Source organism: Uranotaenia lowii, chromosome 1 (genome assembly GCF_029784155.1).
Source record: "Uranotaenia lowii strain MFRU-FL chromosome 1, ASM2978415v1, whole genome shotgun sequence".
NCBI lineage: Eukaryota > Metazoa > Arthropoda > Insecta > Diptera > Culicidae > Uranotaenia > Uranotaenia lowii.
The window spans coordinates 1,230,789-1,249,614 of NC_073691.1; the positions used below are offsets into that span (position 1 = coordinate 1,230,789).

The window sequence follows — 18,826 nt, forward strand, 5'->3', positions numbered from 1 at the left end:
AACAACAGCAGAAACAGAGCAAAGCAGCATGATGCTCTGTACTGACTGGTGGATCTAGTTCCGAGGCCGCCACCATCGGAGCCTACTTCGATCACACGATCCATCCAAAAGGCGCGTTGCACCAATCCATGCCATGCTGTCGGCAAGCAACTTGAGTGGTCGTTCCTTTCAATGACTGAGGCGTTGTCGTATGGTTTGGTTGGGTTTAAGGCCCCTATGATTCGCGATCAGCAATCAGTCGGTTTCGGTTTGTACGCGTTGGCAGTCGCGGTTAGTGCAGTGGAGTTCCTGTTTGAGCAAAACTCGATATTGAGTGGTCCAACCACCACCAGTCAGTGGTGTCCTCAGCCTGTAGTGCTGTATGGTTCTTAGTTTACGATAGTGAATCGATCGTGTTCTTACCCCAGGATCGTTCTCATCAATCACCAGAAGCAGGAGCTTAGTTCTCCTTCCTATCGATTGGATAGTTATAATTTAGGAAAGTGGCGATACAAAAACGAGCGCTTCCGAAGAGAACCATGAGGTTACCAGTGCTCGTGCTTTTAAGTGTGGTCGCATTAGTGACTGGTAATATAATATTATAATTCCAATTGTGATTCGTAAAACTTATTTATAAGAAAAATAGAGAGAGATACAAGCATACCAGTGGAAAAGTGTATGGCAAACACTAAGCAAGCCATATTGTGAATTCATTGCTATTACCATGGCGAGAAAAAAAAACCACCAGCCTACTCTTTGCGGATGGATTACGGAGCCTGTGCGCAGGCAAAACAACCTCGTAAGAGTGTAAATGAGACTGGCGTAAGAAGGAAAAACCAGTAATCTCGAAAGAGTTTTATAACCGTTTTTTGTCGCCGCTGTTAGCCAACTGTTGGACTCCGTTGTTTGGCTAGCTTTTTCAAAGAAAGTTACAGTTTTTTAACTTTCTTTTGAACCTCCAGCAAAATGTGCTGGTGTACTTCTAGCTAACTAGTGTGCCCGGAAGACTTTTTGCATGAAGCAAAACCGCCGTTTATGACAAAGCGGCAGCCAGCGGCGCGTGTGTGTGAATAGACGGACGACGAACAACCTCCGGGCGACCATTTCGTTACCCCATATGCAATGGCAACAAACTGACCAACCATATTACGTTGCTCTTTCTCTACATATCCAAAATTGACATTGCATAATCGGCGGCCAGTGGCAACACTAGCTCGAGCAGCATGCCTTGTTGCACTGCTTTTCTTCCCATTTTGTCTGTTTGATGTTTTACTATTTTTTTTTTTTGTTCAATGTTCACATTCGCCCTGGCTGGGATTCATATCATCACCCCCATATATTATGTGCCTCGATGGCCATATCGATGGCCGATTTTGGGAAGAAAAAAAATTTCCGAATCCAACGTGAGTGAATTCAATGGGACAGGTTATTGTGTCACAAGAAGATATTTAGAGCGTTATACAACACACCTTTTCGCTGTAGGTACCCTTAGAATTGAGAAGATGCTGAAATTTTCGGGCAATTTTCAAGGAGCGCTTAAAATGGTGTTGCATCTCTTTTAGCTCAATTTATAACGGCGATCGATTTCAAAAGAGTCAATAGAATATTAGTTATGCTAAAGTTATTTCAAGTAAAATTTTATTTTGTCAACATTTTCGGGAAAAGTAAAAGTTCTCCACCAGGACCTCCTTTTCTGCTTCTTACACCAGAGCCTACTGTGCAAAAATATATGCATCCAGCGTCGATCAGAATATTAAATTTTTGTTGTGTTAAAAATTTCAAAACAGGTTTTTAACGAATTGAGAGAGCGAAATTCGGGGAGTAAAACTTTTTGTTTAATTCGTTGCATTTATTTTTATGTAACTTTTTCCGCATAGGAATATCGTTTCGTGGTCTTTAAAAATACTATACATTAAAATTGAGGCGTATTTATTGTTACACCATCAATCATAAACGAGTGGATGACGTGAAATTTGACACTCGAGGATTTTTGAGCTAAGGGAGGTTTCAGTAGTAGTTTGAAAGACCTCCCACTTTAATAAAGGGGGCTCCACTGCCCCACTCAATTCAAATTGAGTAGTTTATTTTTTTTTTGTTTCGATTATAGTCGTTTTAACATCTTTATGTCATTCGCGACTTATATCAACGATGCAGTTAGCGAACAGTCATTGAAAAACTTGTCCGGTAAAACTGTGATCGATGTTTATTCTTGGGCTCGAATTCACGGACATCGGCCCAGTAAGGAATTGACTAGCCAACTGAGCTATATCGCATTTGTTATGTAGAACACCTCTTTATTTTTAAACGGGGGCTGCCATATTAAGATCATTGAAATATCAAGTGAAATTATTCAATTATCATCGTATGTTTTTACATGACTTGATGATTTATTGCTATGAATATGAATAATGTTCCCTATTTCTAAAACTTAAGTTTCCCATACAAAATCAACAAAATTTTTGATAAGACACGAACAATTTTATGTGCTGCAATATAAAATAAAATCTTCAATGTCAAATAATCAGAATCGTTTTGTATTCATTAAATTTGCTTTGAAAAAGGAACAACATTAATACCCGAATGTATCTGATCTGCTTATTAAAAATTCGAGGTAATGTATTTATAAAAACATATCTTAAATATGAAAAACACAATTGATGTGTGTGTTTTTTTCTCAAATTATAGTGCTCCAAGTGGTTTACACCAACCTGGTATTCAAATCAAATTTTAGCTTGCAAAATATAACCGCATGTATGAAAAAGTATCCATTATATTATGAATCCCCATAAAATCTGTTTTCCAATCCAAGAACGGTGCTCAATTCGATGCGGAATAATATGCCATTTACGCCGATTTAGCAGTCATCAGTCACCTGCTGCTGATGTAGAAGAAGTACCTACCTACTATCAAACGCCCGAAAGCAACAGGAAGCCACATAAAACCCCAAACAGAAGAATAAAAACCATTTCGAGAGACCGCTATAAACCTCCTGGTCCTGGTTCGGCTTTCCGAATTGATCGGTCTATTTCCGTGAGGTTGGTCCCACCATTGACAGAGGATAGCAATAAAATAGAGAATGGCGCGCCCACACACCTAACACGAAAGTGTCCTCCGCCAGGCCAGGTGACATCTGGTCCATCGACGTCCTCCGTTTCTAAGAACATCACAATCAAAATGTCATCGTTTCCGTCGCTCCCCGGTCATCTCCGCGTTGATCTGTGTTTCGAGAGGGAAAAAAATTCAATTTTCAGTTTTCGGTGCTAAATCGCACCCCAAGATGCCATCCTGCGCGGACCAACTACCGCTGTACAACAACAGGGACAACATTTGACGATAGATTCGCCCTGGGAGGATGGGAGAGAACTCGCAAAGTATAACAATTTCTAACCTTCGGGACCCTCCGAGATCGTCAAGTATCTGATAACGTCCTGGCATGGATAACGATGACGAGGACAGGGCAGGACAGGGCGCAGTAGAGCACACGATATATGTCCTATGATGAAATCTATTAATAATTCAAAAGGTTACAAAAGGCACCGCCATTGATGTGAAAACCTGCAACCGAAAAGAAGCCAAAGGAACTGAGGGAAAAGTAAACCAAAGAATAAGAAATGATGATAAAAACGCCCCCATGATGGCAGGGCAAGGCAGGCTATGGAAAATCATAGCAACATCAGCAGCAAACCGAAAGCGATGTTTGGATTCGTCCCGCCTGGGCCACCCTTAGGTACGGGAATCACATCCCGGTGTCCTTGGTGGCGGTTGAGCAGTAGCAAGGAAGAATGAAAAAAACCACCAACCAAGCTCCCCTAGCGTAGCGCAGTGTGTTCCTATGCTGTGCGAGAAGTGGAAAAATGCTCCTCGTATTTACAGCACAGAAAACATACAATGTTATGTCATAAAACCATGCACAAACACAGCCGTGCAAACACACGCATCAAAACACATCCCAGAAGGCGATGGCGTTGGTAGAGCGTGAGGAGCCGCATCACAGCCAGCATTAGCAACAGTAGCAACAGTAGCAGGAGGCTAAGATAAACAGTACGCTGTAGTGCACACACCATAGGTAAGTTGTGGGTGATGTGATAAAAATGTGTGTTTACGTGTGTATGTGTGTTTATGTTTTACGCTGAAGAAACTCGAGCTTGGAGCATTAGTAGCAGAAGCACACGTGGAAGTACACCTACCAACTACCAACCTATGTATATCTACAACAAGCAACTGGAACCGGCACGGCGTGCTTTGATGATTTGCTACTCAGCAGCAGCAGCAGTAAAGGTGAAACACACAGGTGACTGTTGACGAGCGCCAAAACTTACAAAAACAGCACTTTCCTAAAACGGGTGCCTTGTAATCCTTGCGAATGCAAACAGACCAACGACGCCCGGAACGGGATCAATGTGCACTCCGAAGAAAAACATGTACTTTCCTCTGTAAGCTGGCAATAAGAGGAATGAATTACAAAGCTCAGGCCAAATACAAATGGTAGAGATTTGTTTCCGGTTACGTCTCAATGAGCTTCAAATAACTTTCTTAAAACATAATTGAGATATTCCGGACTACATAGAAGTTAAACTTTGATTAATTGATCCTACTGAACTTTATAACGACCCATTTCGATCGGAACAGGTGAATGTTTTATTTCCGGTAACATTCTTTCAGATTTTTTTAATTTAACTCTGATACATCCTCTCCTTAAACAAGAAAAAGGTAAACTCTATTTCGACATTTTAACAACGTACTGACATCGCAGTAAAATAACTTCTTTTTTTAAGCTCGAAACATGTAAGCTGTGAAATCCTTTTTCCAAAAAGATGCTCAAATGTGTTGGCAGCTTTGAAGATTCAAACTTGTGCTGTACTTATTTCAATTAGATTTCATATTTTGCACAATTCACTGCTTTACTGCTTCAGAAAGTTTTTCATATGCTGATGAATTGTGTTTCTTGGTTGCAAACATTCTATTGCTTTGCTATTGGTTTGCTAGTCACGACACGCATCATGTTTTCTTTTTCGGCTTGTCTCTCTGATCAAATCATCACCCACCGTACCTACTCGGAGAGCAAACAAACACGTTTTGCTAGACGTGCTGCTTGTGTTTCTAGAAATTCAGGAATTATTTTACGTTTATAATTTTCATATTTTTGTGAAACCTCACAGCGTGAATTGTTGCACCTCACTAGAATGTAGATTAAATTAAGGTAGGGTAACCCCGGTCCCAAAGCACAAATTCATTTCTTTCATCCTTTTCTCTTTTTACTAGCTATCTATTGACTACTAGGACCTTGCCGGCGCCGTTATTGAAAGAGAGAGAGTATCAGTCTTGTACACTGAGAATGTGCTGCTAATCCCATGCGCCATTCTTTCGACCTCCGTGCAAAATTTATGGCCTCGATCAATAACAGCAACGATCGTGGAGTTCAAAATGTCTTCTTTTGATTTCATTGAAAATTTATAAAAAAAAAAAACAATTTTTTTTAATTCGTCATTATGAACAATTTTCAAGCATTTTGGGTTCAACGATTCGAAGTGGATGTGAGTAGTCAAATAAGCTAAGCTAAGCTAGTAGGAAAAAATAGAGAAGGGGTTTTAGGGGTTTCTGTCAATTACGTCTCTCCAGTTTCCACTAACAAATGTTATTTCTCATTATATAAATTTTGATGGTGAGATTCAATTTCTAACAAATTTGGAAATTCTAAACAAAATGCTCAATTTCAACCAAAAAAGGCCTAAATTTTGTAATAGAACTGAATGAATTTTGAAGTGATGAAACAACGAAAAGATTCAATAGCATAGCATAGCATAGCAAAGGGTGACTACACACATCTTGCATTGGCTGGTACACATGGTACAATTAATATAATCAAAACCAGCAGAAGATGCCAAAATGAGAATCTGGATTCAATTCTAATTTCAAATGTTAATTTTAAATATCAGTGTGGTCCATAATGCACACCGCGACAAGTCAATGTAATCATGATCGGGAGAATCTGAAACATTAAAATAACTCTTTAGGTGTAGAGAACTCATACGAGCTGTTTCAAATAGGAACGGGAGGGGTAAAATTAAGGGAATCCTACATGGCAAATAGGATGGATGAATGATATAATTAATGAAATATGAAACGATCTCACCAAAGTTCCTCGTCTAGAGTGTTGAATCTTTTAACATTTGTCAATCGAAGCAATCCAACTCCCTCTAGCACAGGGGACAAAATAAGCATTAAGCAATTTGTATAAGCTTGGTGTCACATTAGTTTGGCTGTTTGAATCTTTACACAACAGCTCCACAGGATAAGGTCACTTCTCTATCACTTCACTTGAACAACATAATCTATCTATCCCGAATCCCAGAACCATAAAATTAACCACTTTTTGTAAAGGAAAGGATCCGGCACTCCGAGCGCAAATTTTCAGTTAAACTTGGCATTGAAATCGTGGAATTCAATAAGACTTTATACATTTATAACTTGTTAAAAAAAATAATTCTACTGAATCAAAGCAATCGAAAGATTCCCTTTACTGTGGTTGAAGTGAAAAGAATCTTTCGATTGCTTTGATTCAGGCTTGTATCAAATAATAGCGACATCTATCCATAAATAGTGCTACATAGAGCGATTTTTCTATTATGTTGATATTCCACATCTTATGAAAACGTATTGTACCCTCACACGTGTAATGAATGATAAACAATCATCGCTCGATTGCGTCCATTTGTATCCCATTCATGCAATTAGGCTGTTATTGACTCAATTTCTTCCGGTCACCGTCATCCATTCACATGGATGATATCTGTAGCATTGGCCATTCAGCCAATGAACTTTTCATAGCAACTCTATTTTTGTGCCAGAATTTTTGATTGTCTTTGGGCATTTGTTTTTAAACAATAAAAAACGGTTGAAATGATGAAATGATCTCATCTTGTATTAATTATAGGGAGAATTGTAAACCAGTTTTCTCAAGTCGGATGCTGCATAGACGTGACTACTTGGCATCAAGCTTTTCGCCATAAAAAACGAATCGTTTGGATGAGCCATCCATAAACAATAACATAAAAATGATCCACTCAAAACCAGACTACTGTGATGGATTGCATAACGATGAAGGCCGTTCATTTACCCGGCCTACTGACACTGGTCAGCTTAGCCCAGTCCAGCCCAGCCCAAACGTTGCAATCAGGCAACTTGGCCAAAGCTTGGTTGGGGTGGCGGCAAGGCTTCGAGCAAACCATAACGCCATTCCGTCCGCCCTGCCGCCACCATCAAAAGAGTCATAAACAAGAGCGCCACCAAAAGCGTGATCTCGAGTTGCCTTTGGCTGTGTTGTCTTGTCACTCGCTGCCAGACCCCGGGGTCTGGCTGGTTATGTAAATTTTTGTTCGGCCTCAGCATCTCCGCAGACGCATGGATTACCATAATTTATTCCCATCATCGTGGCTTTTTTGGCAAATTTTCGTATGATGCTTCATCTTTAATCTTGACACATATCCTCTGGTTCACTCTCTCGCAGTAGGCTAAACGAAATCGAAAGTCATTAAAGCCTCCTAGACTTGAGCAATCAATACAGTTTGGCAGAGCTTACTCAGTCGGAAAATAACCAATTGGATCCCTTCCAAAGCTTTCGATCCCATTCCTCACGACATACTTGCATCATGGATTGAAAAATGCATCCATCGTTGTTTGTGATTTCAATATTGGCCATTGAAACGGCCGCTCACATCGGACTCGTGTGAATCCGGAATCAACACAACCATTTTTCCCAACCGGCAACTAGCGCCACACCACGTATGAATGTATAGGTACAGGTACGTGGCATTACTGCAACTCCTTTCATTCACCGGCCACACCGGTAAATATTGCACACGACGCTACTCCACCGTGTGAATCGAAATGACCAAGAACACAACTCGCTCGCTCGATGCCGAAACCGGCGGCATGGCTTGCTATATGAGATCCATATCGCCTTCGCAGTCAACCCTACCTAACATGTGATGGAAAAATGGAAAGCTCTCTTAGCGATAATTGAATCCCTTTGGTTTACATATAACATAGACCTGGGTAGGACCCACTAGAAATTGTTGAATATCGTGCAATGTGTTTGTCATACAGAACAACGTCCATATGTACCTATGGTGTGTGTCTCTCTCTATATGTATATTTTCATCTAGTTTGCTAGACTCCCGGTTGAAATGTGGTTTTTAATTCTGAATCCTTGCTTCCAGCTCAAACCAAAGAGAAGGAGGAATTCAAATGTCCGGAAGGATTCGGAAATGGAAACTTTGCGGATCCGGCCACCTGTCGCCGGTTTTATCAGGTGAGTAACGGACTTTAATCTTCTATCATCATTTCGCACCACCATCCACTAGGTAGGTACTCGTCGTCGTCACGCTTCGCCTCTTGATGGTGCATCTATTTATAAGGTAGAATGAATAGAAAAAAGACTGATGAAATATGAATGACTGACTTCGCCGCTATTGCTGAGGCGTCGTCGTGATAGGATAGGATAGCAATTACCATGACCTTGAGCTGCCGCTCGGACCGGTATGAACGGAAAGTAAAAGCAATGGCAGGCAGTGTTGGTAACTTAGTCTTCTGGCTTAGCTAGCAACCCTTGAGGATGGTAGGAATTCAATAAGGTTGCTTCTTTTAGAATGCAGCCAATGAACTTTTAAATTAGTTTTGAAAGCTTGTTTAAGAAAATTGATTTACTGTGTCTTGAAAAGTTAGGCCGAATAGGTCCCTAAGCCTATAGGTCATACGACTGAGTTTTTTTAAAGGAAAATATCGCATGAAGTATGGCTTTAAAAGCGCAAATTGTAGAACGCTGTATATCATCATTTCGCTCAATAGTCTGCCATCTGCCACTGTAAACATTTTCAAGTATCCAGAAAGAATCAGGAAATTTAGACGGCAACAAAAAAGACCCTATTATCATTTCGATAAAAATAAAGCTTCGTCGACAGTTTTCTCTCACGAACCCGCATTCGAAGCGCGATAATGTGCATAATCATGCCCAAATCATTCCGCAAAACAATAGAGAGAAAAATACTTCGTCTTTGTCTGTGTAGCTACACAGCTTCCGGGGGGAGCACAAAATTCCAATCGCACTGATGAAGCACCTGAAACTTTTCCACCACCGATACCAGCATCGGTTTCCACGAGCAGAGAGAACGATAAAAACAAACAGTCATCGATATAAATATCCGTTGCTGGAGATGATCTGGAGATGCAACAACTGTCCACTGAAACTAAGCGCTCTTTTTGTTCTGCTTGAAACTTCATGTAAGTTTTTATAAGCTTTCTTGTTTTTCTTCAAAAATTACCTGTTTTTTATAGATTTTAAAATTATTTTTAACCTATTGGTTTTCAGTTTTTCGGAAGTGAGGTACATAGGTACATACAACTGTAATATTGTACATAAAAAATGTGACAAACACATGAACTATCCCATGAAAACCATGGGCAAATTGCTCTCGGTGTCCGCTTTTGAACCACTGTGGGACGCAATTGTATCTGCTGGCGAAAAGAAAGCCGGGGAAAACTTTCTGCAGAAAAGAATTTTCACTCCATTGTGTTGTGGTGATGCTTCCAAAGTGTCATGTATTTACCACCTACAAAGCGGGTGGCCTGTGGTGAATCGAATGTTCATTTCGACATCGTAACCGCTAATGAAGACATTACCATTTAGAAATGTGCTCTGAACCGGTGTAGTAATCTGGTGGGTAAACCTCAAGTATTTAACGTATTTTTTCTTCTTATGTAGCTCCGTTCCAACTTTGTCGTATCATAAAATTTCGAGTTGAAAACGGAACCGAAAAGAATCAGCCCGCTCGGTAATGACTGTTTCGATTTTCCTTTACGACTGTCTGTCGATTGTCCCTGGAAAACGAAAAGATTGTAGCCCACTGATAGCGGAAATTGGAAAGGGATACTTTTTTTGCAAGTTTTTAAATTTCGCCACAACAGCAAGCCATGACCGTCATTTACACTTTCGTAAAATTGAAGTTACCTGGTGGTGAAATTGTTGTCAAGGCGACATAGAACCTGCTTCTCGTTAAATTGTCATGCTAGAACGAATTTCTATTTATGTTGGTTTGTTGTTTTTTTCGAACCGGATTACACCGGAGCCAACGGTAATGATACTCCGCAAAAAGTATTAATGCGATTTTATCGAGAATAATAACCGTTGGAAGGCAGATTCAGACTTGAAATGACCATTATTTTCATTCTCCTGCGCTGCAAGTAAGCAAGAAAAGGAAACAGCTCCATCAAAAGCAAAACAAACGAAGTCCATTAAGAATATGCCGAGAATATGCAGCTTACAATGATGGTTGTTCCCTTTGCGCTTTTTATCCTGCTGAACGAGATGAAAAACGAAATAAAAACTTTTGAAAAAAAGACGGTCTTCGACTAGCCAAGGCAAGCCATGGCGGCACTCTTGTGTTGCAGCAGCAGCAGTACACAATATGGATCGTAGTGAGCTGCACCCGCCCGGTAGATACGAGCTACAGGACGAAATATCTATCTTTTTAAATTGCTTCCATCAGCTACGGGCCGGCCTACTAAGATGATGCTGATGACGGCAACCATGATATGGTAACGGAGTAAAAAAATAACAACACCACATGGCAATGCGGATGGTGGAAAATGAATCCTTTTACCACGAAGTGGGCAAAGTGGAGCTTCCATATGAATTTACTTATAACAACGAATAAAAGATTTACAAATACATCTTTTTAACAATGATAAAATTTCTAATTATTCAATTATACACGAAAATATTGAAGTCTTATTTGCTTCCATGGAAAATTACAAAAAATGGCTCACCCTGCACTTTTGGCCACAGCTCATGTTGCAGCTCAGTTCCATACACCATATAGGTAGTGAAGCAATTTCCTGTTTCATCCACCGCTATGATGAAACTCCGTTCTGGAAGAGACGTCTTATTTAGAATTAGAGGAAGTCCCACACTACAATGCATCCTCCTGGCCAGACTACTACGATGCGATCACGTGGCTGCACTCTACAGCCACTTACATTCTGTCAGACTTTCAAATCACAGCAAGTCAGCTCGGGGGAATGAGCGATAAGCCACGTCAGCCTTGACTTGCTGTGAAAATTTGAATTTATTTCAGCAAATTTAATTTCACTTTTCGCCTGCTTGGACCCTCCACTTGCCCTCGCCATTCCTGTATAAAATTAGCAAAACCCAAATATTCCCCTTTTATCTCGCCTGGTAACACATGGTTTCTTTCTTTTCCGGTGAAATCTACATCGTACGACTAAATGAATGGTCCCGACAAAAAAAAACATCGGCAACACAATTCTGCTCTGGCTCCGTCTGTTCCGTAGTGCGTAGACGGATTCCCGTACATAAACCGATGTCCCTCGGGGCTCTATTTTGACGATATACAGAAATTCTGCACGTTCAAAGCAGAAGCCACATGTGGACCCCTAGCCAACCGTAAGTATAGGAATTTAAAAACCCTTGAAAATGGAGGAATCATGGTTGCATCCTTAAATGAGGAATTTTTTTTCTGTTTGAAATATGGTCTAGCTTTACTAGTAATTATATAACTGTTTCAAAGTTACAAGATGCAAGTAATACGTCATTCGTGGATGCAGCCAAACCCTCTTTCTAGAACATGTCATAATACTACGTGCGGAAAACCCGGATTTTCTACTTTTTGCAAAGGTCCCCCTTTACCCTGCCCTGACTGTTCCCATATTTTCTTTTCCGACCCTTCTCCCAACTAGAACCAACTGCAACGACCGAAGCGCCGGGAGATTTGGCCAAAAAGTGCAATCCAGCCGAGTGCGAGCTTCCGTATTGCTTCTGCAACAAGGACGGAACCCTAATCCCGAAAGGATTGAACGCAGACGATGTAAGTACGGAATTATCTATCGGAGTAGAGGGCTTTTTATGCATAGATGTATACAAACACACAATATACTTGGGAGAGAACATTTTTCCCACTTCCAAGTATTCTGTAGCAGACGGAAAAATCTTGTTTTTCTGGATTTTCATCAGACAGCAAAAACCTCAGAAAACCCCGATCAACCTAATCAAGTTTCAAGTTTTAAAACGTTAACTTTGAGTCGTGAATAATCAATTTTGGAATCAAAAATTGTTGAAAATGCGAAATTTTGAAATCCAGGTTTTTCATACATTTCATTTCTAATTCTTAATTTTCAATTTCCGAAATCCTCAATTTTCTCTACCATATTCCCTATCCTTCATAATCTTTTTCTAATTTTTTAAGTTTCAAACGTTAAGGTTTAAATTCTCAGTTTCCAGTTCCTTTTAGAATATCCAACTCTCAATTAACAATTGTTAATTACTTTAATGATACACAATACAAAACACTCAATACTAAATGCTCAAAGTTTAGTCTGATCAGCCACTGAAAAATTGATAACTTTTCGATAACAAAGCTCAAAAATTTAAAATATTAGATGATTTGGTTGACTGGGCGCATCGAGTTTTAATTTTGAATGCAAATTTGTATGGAAAAAAAATTACACGGTCATTCACCAAACTTCGTTGAGAAAAACAAATATTTTAAAACTTACTTACTTACTCAATGTTCCTGCGCGGATCCTCCGGTGCATAGGGCCTTTTACCATTACCTCCACGGCAAAAACGAAGGAGCAAAAATTATGTTTTGACTCTGATAAAAATTTAAGGAAGGTAAAAAAATATCAATTTCAAATTTTATCTGAAAAACTTGCAGCGGTCTGATAAATTTTTTTCGGGCGCAGAAAATTTCTTCCCTCTGATTTTGGTTTTGACCCCTGAGTTGATGAAATCTTTTATTTTGCACCTTTTTTGTATGATCTTTATGGATGCTCCTTGAAAGCCCAGGACAATAATCATTCTTAAATTCATTCAGCAGTTCAATTGCCGGATCCTGTAATTTTTCAGATGCGGAATGTCATGCATTTATGCGAGTTTCCTTTTTTTCCTGACACGATTTCAACTGAACGAAAAAAAAATCACACATTTAAGCAATAAAAAAAAGATAAATAAACATCAACGCTACCTGTTTCCATGTCAGCAACAATCATATGAGTAAAAAAAATTACCTGCTTTCAATTCATTACTCATGTTCCTGTGAATTGCAATCCGGCTATGGTCCTATTCCTATTCCCAAACTCCAATCACTTTTATCAAACACAAACAAGACCCGTTGCCTAGGACACATTTATAAAATTCAAAAGCTCGGCAATCAAACAGTTCATTATATTTACTTAATCTATGTTTAACATGCCAACACGTCATTTCGTAGATATCCCGCCACCCACTGCGCCAATGTAGTGATCACTAAATATTCTCAAACGTAATAGAAACACCTGCGTTCGCGTTAACAAATGTCTTAAATCTGCTTATTGCTATCTCTTTTCCTTTTTAGCTTTACTAATTCCTAACGGTACAAGCAACATATTTTCTACCCTGCACCGTAATTCAAACTTTTCCTCGGCTTGTTGATTTTGTACATATTTATCCTTTACATTTTTTTTTTGTTTGATACTATTTCAATGTGTTCTCTTCATTGCTTAAAAATAATATTTGAGTGAAAATTACAGTGGTTTTAGTCAGAAGAGTCTAAGAGCAAGTAGTGTTGGGAAAAGTGGTAGAAATTTTGACACTTGCGACACATATTGAAAACTTATGCAAAAATATTTTCAAGATCCTCAATTCAGTTCGGTCTTTAATTTTTTTTACAACACGTGTTCTATTTTCGCATGCTGTGATCAAGGTTGCCGAAATCACAGAAAAATCTGTATTATCACAGAATTTTGAGCAAAATTTAGTCACAGAATCTGTGTCACAGATCACAGAATTCACAGATTTTCTAAATTTCGTAAAGATTTCCAAAATTATATTTTTTTTTTACAGTTTTGACTTATTATTTCTGACTACAATTCATGAAAATATGAAAACAAGGTAATGTAAATTGATTTTTTTTTCAATTAACACTGTAAGAAATTTCCAATTTGTTGATGTTTGACATAATTTCCCTATGAACTTCATAGAAAAAGCGTCACAGAAATCCGTTACAGAATTTTAGGTTCAAATCACAGAATTCGAGAATTTTTTTTGTCAAAAACACAGAATTTTTTTTCGGCAACCTTGGCTGTGATGCAAAAATAGCTCGATTTCTATCACATACGGCTGAGAGCAAGTTCACTGGTGCTGGGAAAAAGTGGTAGAAATTTTGACATTTTGAAAATTTTACCATGCAAAATTTTTTTCAAGATCTTTGGGCGTTGTATTTTTTTTTGCAGCACTGTTTCTATTCCAGCCGTGTGTGATAGAAATATTGCTATTTTTGCATCACAGCATGCGCGAATACAACACGTGTTGTAAAAACTCTTGAAGGCCACAGATCTTGAAAATGTTTTTGCATGGCAAAATTTTCAAAATGTGTTAAAAGTGATAAAAATTTCTACCACTTTTTCCCAACATCAGTGAACTTGCTTTTATTGATACTTCTGAGTAGAGCTTTGACGGGTAAAAAATCTGAAAGGATGAGAATTCATCCTACTCTTTAAGAGCTCACACAGTAGTCCTCATTGTCATGCGAAGTAAGCTTTCGAGGTTGATTAATGAATTCAGCCCTTTTTAATATTCGGGACCTCAGATCAACCTGTCAATCGGTTCCGTAAATTGAACTCAAATGACAAATCAATAATTCAAATGTTTTCAATATTTCTCCATCCCTCAGATCCCACAAATAATCCTCCTGACGTTCGACGGAGCGGTAAATCTGAACAACTACGAGCACTACAAGAAAGTGTTCAATGGCAAACGAAAGAACCCCAATGGCTGCGACATCAAGGGCACGTTCTTCATTTCCCACGAGTACAGGTGAGTCTCCAGTCAGGATGTCATCGTAAAATTTTAACCGTGTTTGAACTTCCATCATGGCGCGAAGCGCTCAGGGAAAATGAATGGGAAGAAGGAAATAAGAAGAGAAAAAAAAAGATGAAATCATAATCTCGGATTAAGTTGTTCCACGGGTGACTTTTTTTTCAATCAGTATCAATAAATTTCAAGTAATAACAATTATGGAAACCCCATCTTCGGATGCAACCGACCGACGATGGGAAGAAATCCCGGCCATCCAGACCAAACGAGATACGGGGAAAACGATAACGAATCTACGCCATACGCCCTCCGTTTGACAGCTCGATGGTTGGGTTGGGTTGGGCAAACCCGAAGATCCACGGAACACGGCCAAAGATTTGCTACCGTCGTCGGTTGAGAGGAAGCGGAAAGATAGCAAATTTATACACGCTCACTACCCTATCGGTAGTGCACAGCCCACAGCGCTAGTCATCCCCAGAATCAGGATGCCAAGATCAGTGCCGGTGTTCGGGCGTTTTTTTTCCGCGACATCATTTTTTTTTCTTCTTCCATTACCTACGCCGAACAACGCCAAACTTGCATCACGATGAAGCTGGAGATATAAAAAATATTACAGCGTCCTTCGAAAGTGTTGTGACTGCTTTTTGACTGCAAGTATTTTAATGTTTAACCTTAAATTCTGATGCCACCAAGTTCGATAACAAGGACATCACATTATTCGACGTTATTTTTACCTAGCGCCAGTGATTAGGCAAAACAAGAAAGTTTTCAGATACGAGTGCCATTTGTTTTAAGAATCGTCTAAATCTTATAGAAATCGAAATTTTCGATCGATTTTAATAATTTAAGACAAACTTCATTTCAAGCTTATTTGAATATTTTGGATAATGTACTAAGAAAAATGATGTAAAAAAAATACGCAAACATTTCTTCTTTCATACAAATTTCCATACAATATTGAATCGCGTTCCTTTAATTCAGGAATCAACCAAATCATCTCATATTTTACACTGATGCTTGGTGGCCCAAAAGAAATCGAAAAAACATATGGGAGCAAAAATTAATCTTTTTCAGTGATCTAGTGTACACATGGGTAAAACAACACTCTTTAATACTTTTGTTTCAAAGGTTGAGCCTTATCTACTGCAAAATAAGAATTTTACAAATCACATCCATATTAGCGAAACACTTTTTTGGCGCTCCAACGACTTGAGGCTCCACCAGACCAAATTGCAGAAAACGACAGAATGAAGGCTCTGTGCGGCCCAAGGCAAGATATGGATTAAAATATATATCTAGAATCGCCATTTCGTGATATTTTTTATATCTCATAATCTAGATCACCCGAATTGGTACAACGAAGATGTGCATATCCTACCTATGTACCTAAGACGTGTATTGAGATGTTATTTATATTTTTTTATAACGGCGATAGAAAGAAGATTAGGTGATTTCGGTTTCAGTACCAGAGCAACTGTGTATTGGACATTTAAATTCTCATAGCCAGAAGCGAAACGTCCTTCGCCTCCCCTTCGATAGAAGTAGAATCATAAATGAATTCCGATACTCCCTACCCTGGCACGCTTGCACCCCTCCTAAACCAAAGGATTTCATTCGATTCGGTTGGGATAGAGCAAAAAAATCCTATAACCTACGAGGTACATTTTCCCATCAGTAACACCTTCGCATCGAGGGAATCTTTGTGCCGTTTATGTTAAACCACTCATCGTCTCGTAGGGTGGAGCAGGTTTTATAGCATTCATTTAATGCAATAAAAATGTAATCATAAAAGTGAAAAATTGATTATGGTTTTTTTTCGCTGGCTCACATCAATCATCGCACCAACGGGTGGCGCTCCCGGAAACTGTGATGCATTCGCTGGCATAATGGAACGCTTCCGGTTATGGACATATAATTTTCTTTATTTATTATGTAGGCTTAATTCACCGCCAAATGTGTGGAACCTTTTTAAATTTTCTACCCAAGATAAATTAAAGACCAGTTAACCCTTTCATTCATACCAAAAACAGCATCAAAGTAACCGGCTTAGCACATTGTTGTTGAAGAACACGTCAGGAAACGAAAAATTCCATGCATATTTAAGAGCTAGAGATTCTAAACTCATCAGCCCCGGACTCGGAACAGTCGGAACGAGTGGGTATGGGAACTTTACGACTCTGTGCTGCCATGGTGTTCATCAAAAATCCAACATCGACACCTCTAAATCTATTACGAAAAGAATCCTTTCTGCCGTGGTATTATCATCAATCTTGCGACAAAACCCTTCCGTTGCCTCGTCGTCGTGTTTAGACTCGCAGCAGGCCGGTGGTTTTTCCGCCCTTCCTCCTGTACTCCGTATGTTGCTTTGATGCATCCTAATTCTGAAACGAGGAAAACGACGGCGACACCAGCGATGAAAACTCAAAACGGCCAAAAGGTCGACTCGATCTTCAATCCAAGCTGGCCAGTCGAGACATTCACCCGCTCGTTGCTTGCTGTGTGATATGTGTGAAAAACTATCAAATGAGTTGATTTGAGGATTTATTACATCATTTCTCACTTTTACGACCACCTAAAGGACCATGAGGTGGAACGTCTCGTCTGGTCCCGGAATGATATCTTCTATAGCTCTGCCTGGTGGCTCACAGACTGACTGACTGGTTCGGAATCCCTTTCACCTCATCATCCGGTTATACATTGCTCTGTTGAATTCTGTATAGGTTCGAGGACCCCACAGCACACAATTCCGACCCGCTTCTGGTTTCTTGATGTCGGTGTGGTTAACGTTGGGAAACAATTTTCCCACCACGCACCACCCGCTCGATGAGGGTCACTCTACTTGGGTGAAAAATAAGGGTCGATGCGGTTTGCGTGAATCTCGTATGGTCGTAGTGGTCTCACATTGCCCAGTGGACTTGTGGAAACTCCTTTTTCCCACTCATTGTAATTTGATGCCTTAGCTTTGAGAAAGACCCTTTCCGGATGAGCATGTATAAAATTCATGCTAAGCCGGATTCTAAATTGGTCATCTGTTTGATTATTTATTGTTTGCTAGAATTAAAAAATCAAAATAGCTTTAGCTAAAAATCTTAACAGAACAACTAGGAAAATTCGAATGTTATTCGAACATTTATACACACAAAAAGTGAACAGAAAATGACAAAAATGACAAAAATGACGAAACAGACAAAAATGACAAAAATGACAAAAATGACAAAAATGACAAAAATGACAAAAATGACAAAAATGACAAAAATGACAAAAATGACAAAAATGACAAAAATGACAAAAATGACAAAAATGACAAAAATGACAAAAATGACAAAAATGACAAAAATGACAAAAATGACAAAAATGACAAAAATGACAAAAATGACAAAAATGACAAAAATGACAAAAATGACAAAAATGACAAAAATGACAAAAATGACAAAAATGACAAAAATGACAAAAATGACAAAAATGACAAAAATGACAAAAATGACAAAAATGACAAAAATGACAAAAATGACAAAAATGACAAAAATGACAAAAATGACAAAAATGACAAAAATGACAAAAATGACAAAAATGACAAAAATGACAAAAATGACAAAAATGACAAAAATGACAAAAATGACAAAAATGACAAAAATGACAAAAATGACAAAAATGACAAAAATGACAAAAATGACAAAAATGACAAAAATGACAAAAATGACAAAAATGACAAAAATGACAAAAATGACAAAAATGACAAAAATGACAAAAATGACAAAAATGACAAAAATGACAAAAATGACAAAAATGACAAAAATGACAAAAATGACAAAAATGACAAAAATGACACAAATGACACAAATGACAAAAATGACAAAAATGACAAAAATGACAAAAATGACAAAAATGACAAAAATGACAAAAATGACAAAAATGACAAAAATGACAAAAATGACAAAAATGACAAAAATGACAAAAATGACAAAAATGACAAAAATG

The 18,826-nt window shown here is 38.7% G+C and overlaps 1 protein-coding gene across 1 annotated transcript in view; it reads left to right on the forward strand.

The window, feature by feature from the left end:
* Positions 1 to 217: 217 nt before the first annotated feature.
* Positions 218 to 18,826, forward strand: part of LOC129739835 (chitin deacetylase 1) — a 25,709-nt gene continuing 7,100 nt past the window's right edge. Inside the window, exons 1-5 of the mRNA XM_055731363.1 lie at positions 218 to 567; positions 8,199 to 8,290; positions 11,329 to 11,440; positions 11,734 to 11,861; positions 14,706 to 14,848. Of these exons, the coding sequence (XP_055587338.1) occupies positions 519 to 567; positions 8,199 to 8,290; positions 11,329 to 11,440; positions 11,734 to 11,861; positions 14,706 to 14,848 (524 nt within the window). The 5' untranslated portion in view covers positions 218 to 518. The remainder of the gene's footprint in view (positions 568 to 8,198; positions 8,291 to 11,328; positions 11,441 to 11,733; positions 11,862 to 14,705; positions 14,849 to 18,826) is intronic.